The 7,780-nt window shown below is 33.5% G+C and overlaps 1 protein-coding gene across 2 annotated transcripts; it reads left to right on the plus strand.

The window, feature by feature from the left end:
* The first annotated feature begins 433 nt into the window (after positions 1 to 433).
* LOC132279862 (CBL-interacting serine/threonine-protein kinase 1-like) lies at positions 434 to 5,249 on the plus strand. 2 transcript variants are annotated; one of them, XM_059781945.1, is made up of 12 exons: positions 434 to 836; positions 1,226 to 1,288; positions 2,691 to 2,762; positions 2,846 to 2,953; positions 3,069 to 3,149; positions 3,239 to 3,418; positions 3,571 to 3,780; positions 3,869 to 3,973; positions 4,111 to 4,227; positions 4,504 to 4,566; positions 4,752 to 4,826; positions 4,923 to 5,249. In XM_059781945.1, exons 1-12 carry the CDS (start codon positions 693 to 695, stop codon positions 4,992 to 4,994), a joined length of 1,290 nt encoding a protein of 429 aa, XP_059637928.1. In that variant the 5' UTR covers positions 434 to 692; the 3' UTR covers positions 4,995 to 5,249. The 2 variants fall into 2 exon arrangements, with proteins under 2 accessions (XP_059637928.1, XP_059638001.1); XM_059782018.1 differs by lacking the exon at positions 434 to 836 and adding an exon at positions 843 to 1,071.
* Positions 5,250 to 7,780: the final 2,531 nt, after the last annotated feature.

A 7,780-nucleotide genomic window follows, 5' to 3' on the forward strand; every position in this document is an offset into this window, starting at 1 on the left:
TAATATTGTATATTCCAATTTATTGGATGCCCTAAAAATATATTAAAAAATAAAAAAAATAAAAAAAAAAAATTTATTGAAAGTTTTTGAGTTGGATAAAATGATTGTTCTTTGTACTAAAAAAGGAGGACTTGTTTTGAAGGTTTTAGAAATATAAAGGTAAATTATATTAATTTTTTTTAAAATTTAAATAAGTTACGCACAAATTAATCGTTGAAGCATTCTAGACTAAGATAAATGAATAGGTGGATTGATAAATTGGTGTAAAGATAAGTAAGATGGATTGAAATCACGTTGGTCGTAACCCTTGTCGTGTGCCGTGTGGGCAACCATCTGGCAGAGTACCCCATAAGCGAATTACTAAAATAATTTTCTTCAAATTGAGTTTGAGTGGGTCATACATATACAAAAGGTTATATATATATATATATGTAAGTATATTATGTCTGGCCTCTGCTTCCTCTTCTTCTTCTTCTTCTGTTATATTAGGCGATAGTTTTAATAACTATCGTGTCGACAGTTTGAAGGATAATACGCTAGAGAGAGAAATTGAAACGAACTAGAGTGAGGGAGGGAGGGAGTTTTAGAGAGAGAAAGTGGTGGTTTCTGGTTTGTTTGGTTTTTTGATTGAGAGTAGCAGGAGGTTGTTTGCTTGCTCGGAAGAGGAAGAGGAAGAGGAAGGAAAGAAGGGAATGCAACTGGGAAAGTACGAGATAGGAAGGACTCTGGGCGAAGGAAATTTCGGCAAGGTCAAGTACGCTAAGAACCTCGATTCTGGACAATCATTCGCTGTTAAAATCTTGGAAAAGAACAGAATTCTCAACATCGCCGATCAGGTCACCAGTCTCACCACCTCTCTCTCTCTCTCTCTCTCTCTCTATATATATATATCTATGTAGGTAGGTTTATATATTGATCGGCATTAATCTTCATCTGCATCGAAATTTCCTTCTCAGATCTTCTAATTCTTACCATTAAATTTACCCATAGTAAGTATATGTTTACGTAATTATCGATTTAATTATGGGTTTTCTCTAGGGTTTTTTTTGAGACTTGTTGAAGGTGAATTTGGTAATATATTATTTACCTTTGTTTTTTTTTATTATATTGATTATTTTTGTAGTGCTCCCACCATTTCCTTCTTTTCAGATTAATATGTGTGTGTGTATATATATATATGTAATTTGTATGTTATAGTCCTACCTTGAACTCAGTGAATGTGCAGATTAAGAGAGAGATTGGCACATTGAAGCTCCTCAAACATCCAAACGTCGTCAGATTACATGAGGTACGCAATCCCATTCCCAATTTCAATTTTGAATCCTCTCTCTCTCTCTCTCTCTTCATTTCTACCTCGAATTTCCGTGTATATGGGTCTCCGCTTATCTGGTTTAATTAATTTTTGTTTTGTTTTTCCTCGCAATTTGTGGGGTTATCATTTTTCAATCAGGAAGTCATAATTTTAAAATGAATAATTTATATATATATATATATAACATAAGATGATAAAAAGTGATAGCAACGGATTATATATACACTTTTTATCATCTTATGTGATTCATATCATCATTATATGTATCGTATAAGTTTAAAAATATTTTCCTTCCATATTACTCATCCGGATTTCTTGCCTATAACTTTTAACAATCATTGCCAGTATGTGTTGGCATTAATTTTTTTTCTTTATAAAAAAATGTTAATATTATACATATTTAAATACATATACGAGGTAGAAAACATTAGAATAAGATTAACCCAAAAATTATTCATGAGTTTTTAGAACATAATTTTTTGATATATATTAGGACATGCATCTGATATTCTTTTATCAACTTGAGCAAATCAAATCATGGGTGTGAATTGACCAACAATTTTTTTTTTCTTTCTGTTTTTTTTTTTTTTTTTGGGTTAAAATGCTTTTATAAGTTAATTAATTTTATACTCAGAAACAAGACAAATAGGAGGACCTTACGATAAAACTTTAAAACAATGCCCTATTTTATCACCTAACGTAGACTTGCTAATGACAGCATTCTTAGCTTTGAATTACACCGACTAGAATATATATATTCAAGAGGTGACTGGCCAGTCATGGTGAAATTACATATTAACCCCACTCTATGGGATTGGCCTAGAACCAATAAGAAATTAAAAAGGCCTAGGCCTGACCCAACTACTACAGCTCTGGGCTTGAGCTATATGCTACTAGTATAATTTATGAACCAAAATGCAAAAATGTTTGCATTATGGAAATCCCTCGGATAGGCTCCCCGGTTAGATTATCAGGTCGTGAGTTTGTTGCTTTCCGTTAGGATTACAAAAATAATATTAAATATTTATCCACTCAAATTACTCGAGAATATGCTTTCTTGATGTTTTTCTAGTATAAACACATTAACAACCTTTATGGCTTATGTGAATAGGGGTGAGGGAACCAATAGGATCTGCAATATTAATTATATTGACCCATGGTGTTAAAATGAAGTTGTAATGAAATTCTTCTACAAGGCCCCATCTGCTCATGCAAAATACACTCCATTTCCTAAACACGAAAGCCACTATAGTTTTTTTCTTCGTTGCATTGGTGCGGTAGTTTTATGCAAAAATGAAAATATGTATAAGTTGAATATTGTTAGTATGTGTTGACACTGTTCTGATTATGCTTTCCTTTGTTAATGTTGAATAAGCAGGTATTGGCAAGCAAAACCAAGATTTACATGGTCCTAGAATATGTAACTGGCGGTGAACTGTTTGACCGAATTGTAAGGAGTTCTTCCAATTGTATAAAAATACTTCCAATGATAAATCTTGGATATGACATTTTTATTCTGCTCATGTTTTATAGGCATCCAAAGGAAAACTCTCTGAGGCTCGATGCAGGAAGCTCTTCCAACAGTTAATTGATGGACTTAGTTACTGCCACAACAAAGGCGTTTATCACCGGGATCTTAAGGTTTGCTTCTGGCCTGACCTTAAGAGCATAATATGATAATCCAAGAGTTAAAAACAACCAATTTATTTTGTTTTTTTTTTTTTAATTCTAATTCTTCTGTGTATTTCTAATGCAGCTGGAGAACATACTTGTTGATGCAAAAGGAAACATAAAGATTTCTGATTTTGGCCTCAGTGCATTACCCCAGCATTTTAGGGTATGATTCCAATAAATCAACCACTTCATGATGGCAACTTATTCTTCTGATTTTGGCCTCAGTGCATTACCTTGATTTCTTAAAATTAGGATGATGGGTTACTGCATACCACCTGTGGAAGTCCAAATTATGTTGCTCCTGAGATTCTTAATAATAGGGGATATGATGGTGCCACCTCAGATACCTGGTCGTGTGGTGTCATCTTATATGTAACTCTCACAGGATATCTACCATTTGATGATAGAAATCTTGCAGTTCTCTATCAAAAGGTACATTAATAAAGCTCTTATATATATATATATATATATATATATATATATATATGTGCGTCTGTGTGTTTTTTCTACTTATATATACGACGCATTTTTATGACTTGGAATTTCATGAACTTTCAGTCTCTAACCCTCTCGAGGCATTTCAGATTTTCAAGGGGGATGTTCTGATACCAAAATGGCTAACCCCAGGAGCACAAAACTTAATAAGGAGAATTCTTGATCCCAACCCTGTTACAAGGATAACAATGGCAGAGATCAAAGTAGATGAATGGTTCAAGCAAGACTATACTTATGCGGACCCTGATGACGAAGAAGATATATTCATAGATGATGAAGTTTTATCAATACATGATATGGTATGAACTTGGATAGCTTAGTTGTTTTTGTCCCTTGCTGGTTAATGATTTCGTGCCAAAGCTGATGCAATTTAATTCTCTGTTGTAGACATCAGAAGCAGAAAAAAATTCAAAATCACCTACGCTCATCAATGCCTTCCAGCTGATTGGAATGTCTTCATTCCTAGATCTGTCTGGTTTCTTTGAGAAAGAGGTAAAAACCAAAGTAAAAAAATAAATATATTTCTAATATTTTATTTTTTCTGCATAATTTTTGTTGTTCAATAGTGAAGTTTACAAATTCTATAAGCAGTTTGATTGTGAAGTTTGCGCATTTGTGTGTTATTTTAGGATATTTCGGAGAGGAAGATCAGATTTACATCCAACCATTCTCCAAAAGAATTGCTTAAGAGGATTGAGGATACTGTTACTCAGATGGGATTTCAAGTTCAGAGGAAAAATGGAAGGGTTAGTTCAATGAAAGCTTTGAGCTTGCACAGATCAAGGCATTTATTTATTTATTTTATATACAGAAGAACACTGGTTAAGAAATTGGTCATTCCCTCCACAAGCCAGTGTTTTGATCACAAAATCTGCTCTTCACAAACCCATTTTATAAAAAATAAAATAAATTGAAATGAAATGATTTACGGGTTTTATCAATGAGCTTTTTCCATCAAGAAAATGATGCCAATAATTAAGGCCATGGTACTAAAAATATGACATTTGTGTCGATCTTTTCAGCTTAAGGTGATGAAAGAGCACAAAGGTCAGAAAAGCCAGGGGACTCTTTCTGTTGCAGCAGAAGTAAGCAATTTCTAAAATTGGGACAATTTTTTTTTTGAAAGTTAAAATTGGGACAAGGTGTTATAGAAGAACTATATATACGCACACGACACACACGCATAATATATACTTCATTGCATACCGATCGCCAATCATCTAAACCTTCTAAATTGTATTTCTAATTGTTATATGGTTAATTGTGGTAGGTGTTTGAGATAAGCAAATCCTTGTATGTAGTTGAATTAAGAAAATCCTATGGAGATTCTACGGTGTATAGACAGGTTCTCTCTTTCTTCCATTCTCTCTCTTCCTCTCTCTCGGCGCAGAGCCCCAACATATATTACTAACATATATATACAACTATATTGTATCTGCAGTTGTGTACAAAGCTAGCAAATGACCTGGGTGTCTCAACAAGTCAAGAACAGCTGCTGACCATGAAAGCTTGAGTATCCAAAGACAGTTAGATTAGAAACAGCAACATCAATATGCCTAGTATAGAATCTATATAAAGATCCATAGGAAGAAATTTATTTGCTTTTGTTCGCGCGTTTTTTGGCTTCACACCAGTCAATGGAGTTTGTGGGCGTGCCATAGTATGTATATACTCAAAAATATGATTGAACACCAACTATCCCTTTTGGTTAGTGGTCGACTTCAGGCGAATGTGTGGGAAAGAGAATATCACAGCGAGATTCTTTTTCTGCCTTGTTTGCAAGGACTTTTATAATAGTGTTAAAAGAATAAAAATGCAATTTAAAATAAAGTAATTTAAATGAACTGACTGAATTTAAATTGATTTTAAAGGAAGACGGTTGGATGGAAATAGACTTTAAAAGAATTGGCCGAATTGAAATTGCATGGAAAGTAAAGATGTAGTGAAGTAAATTGGCTGAATTTAAATGACAAAAATCTAATCAAAGATTGTCATTGAATTCAATTGAATAAAACAATTATTGATAATGTAAATAGCATAATTAAAGCATTGCAAAAAGAAGAATATGTTAAGAAATTTGTCATTTGGACGAATGAATTTTGATTCATGTTTTGTGGGTGGTGTTGTACGAATTGGAATGAAATTACAATACTTCTATTTATAGAAATCCTATCTAACTAATTTATCTTTATTCCTTACTAAAAAATCTCTACTGCCTTGATTCTTTCTCTTCCTAATTTAAATAGGTCAAAACCCATGAATATTCTGCTGCCTTTTATCTCTTGCTTCAGTAGGAAACCTTTGATGAAGAAACCTTTCTTGATTTAGTCAGCTCTAGTTGCTAATTTTTAGCAACTTCTTTCCTTTAAGCATGACAGCTGTATCTTTCTTTAAATGGCCGAACAACCACTTATCAATGTTGAATTTATCCATGTCATTACGGCTCCCTTTTGAATATTTCCTTCTAAACTAAATCCCTATTTCATAAGGATTTAGTTGCCTTACCTTAGCCGAATCTCATAGTCTTTCTCTCCCAGTATACAACCCATTTGAATTAAGTCAAACATCAGTTGCTATATTTCAACAACAAACTTATTGATGAGGTGGCTGAGTATCTCCTCCTAAATTATCTCCTAGTGTTTCTCAATTGGCTGATTTTTGTTGAACAACATATATATAACACTTGTCTGCTCTTCACTGGTCCAGGTCATTACTGAGGTGGCTGCCAAGTTTTGGTGCCAACAAATGCCCTATAAATTTCAAAAGCCTTTATCACTTATGACAAGAGGGTTTTTGGAATTCAAATCGACCAAAACTTGAATTTCAAATCTTCGGTAATAACTTTTTTCACCTAACCACCTGCCTTAATGGTTATCATTACCCATTTAAAGCAGCTATTAAACTTATCCAGAAAGAGTATTAAATTTGAAGCTAATATCTAGCTTCGTCTTATCTCTCAAACCTTTAAACCTCTCTTTCTTTCTTCTTTAGTCATTACAAATAGAGATTTTCTTTCCTTCTTATGTTCTTATCAGGCTCATAAGAAAACCAAATCAACCGATTCAACTCATTCCTCAATCATCTGACCCTTCGTCCCATGGCAGTATCATTGAAAAATCCCTAAAAACTTTCTCAGCCTACAAATATTGCCTCAATACTCTCATCGATCTTCCCACTGATTTCAAAGGTTTGGGTCCTACTTTCCTTGATGAAGCTCCAACATTTATCTTACCCTTCTACCCTCAGCCATGTTCTCCCATATCTACAAAACTTCCCTTCTAATGAAATTGGCAGGGGTTGCTCTAGATTGGTTGTGGCTAATTGGGAATGAAAATTTTTAAAGAGCTTAGTTCTTGATCTTGGTTAAAGAAAGTCAATTCACCACAGAAATATGGAGGTCATTAAATAATAAAGGTTAATTTGTAGGTTGACAACTCACCATGTTAAAGAAGCGAATGGGGGAACATATGGACATGAAAAAGAATGATCATGAAACAACTTTAAATAAAAACATGGAGGGTATGAGAGAGAAACTGGAAAAGATAGGGGAAATCAATAAATAGATGATGATCCTGGTGAAGATGGAATCTTTGAAAGATAATGAGAGTTTTGAGATTAACTTATTCAAGTTTCTTTTATGTCCCGAAACATAATTATAATTGTTTAAGACTCAAAAGGGTAAAACGGTCATTTACCAAGGTCATCCAATAATCATGATGAAGTCTGGGGGTAATAGGGTCATTCCCGTGGTTTAAAAAGAATATTTTGATATTTTGGAATAAGAGCTTAAAGGGCATTTTGTACCTTAACAATAGTTTTTGATGCATTCGTATCTTAGTTTTCCTTAACATATTTCTTGCAAAAATTCTCATAACCGCCTCATCAATTGCTTGATGATGATGTCTAGATCAGTAATACAAGAAATGGTAGTCTGAACGAGAAATTGATGGTCGATGAGGATCTTGAGGATGTTTTTTAGTGCCACAAAAAACATGTGTCCTTTTTCCTTCACAATATCATCAAATTAAACCACCAAAAATCAACTTTCTTCTAACTCCTACCAAAAGCACATCTCAAAACACTAGTCCAACTTTTGTTGTATGCAATAGTCACCTGACAAATGAGAAAATCAAGTTAAATAAGCATATGTCCATTGTTGACCCCTCATATATTAATCAGTTAGCCAAATTTTCATTTTAGGACATGGCATATTCTCAATGATGCTTTGATCAATTTGGTAGATCGAGTTGGAGCTGTGAAAGGACAAACGTGAAAAACTTATGGTATTTATGATGCCAT

The sequence above is a fragment of the Cornus florida genome, unplaced genomic scaffold, assembly GCF_030987335.1.
Source record: "Cornus florida cultivar Cherokee Brave unplaced genomic scaffold, ASM3098733v1 CherokeeBrave_3.0.0_Hap2_Chr01, whole genome shotgun sequence".
Taxonomy (NCBI): Eukaryota; Viridiplantae; Streptophyta; class Magnoliopsida; order Cornales; family Cornaceae; genus Cornus; species Cornus florida.

Excerpts from the sequence above, each read along its gene's own strand:
- LOC132279862 (XM_059781945.1), top strand. The coding sequence starts at position 693 with ATGCAACTGGGAAAGTACGAGATAGGAAGGACTCTGGGCGAAGGAAAT. Across the intron at positions 1,289-2,690 it reads ACGTCGTCAGATTACATGAG|GTATTGGCAAGCAAAACCAA; the intron begins GTACGCAATCCC and ends TTGAATAAGCAG. Across the intron at positions 4,228-4,503 it reads TTCAGAGGAAAAATGGAAGG|CTTAAGGTGATGAAAGAGCA; the intron begins GTTAGTTCAATG and ends CGATCTTTTCAG.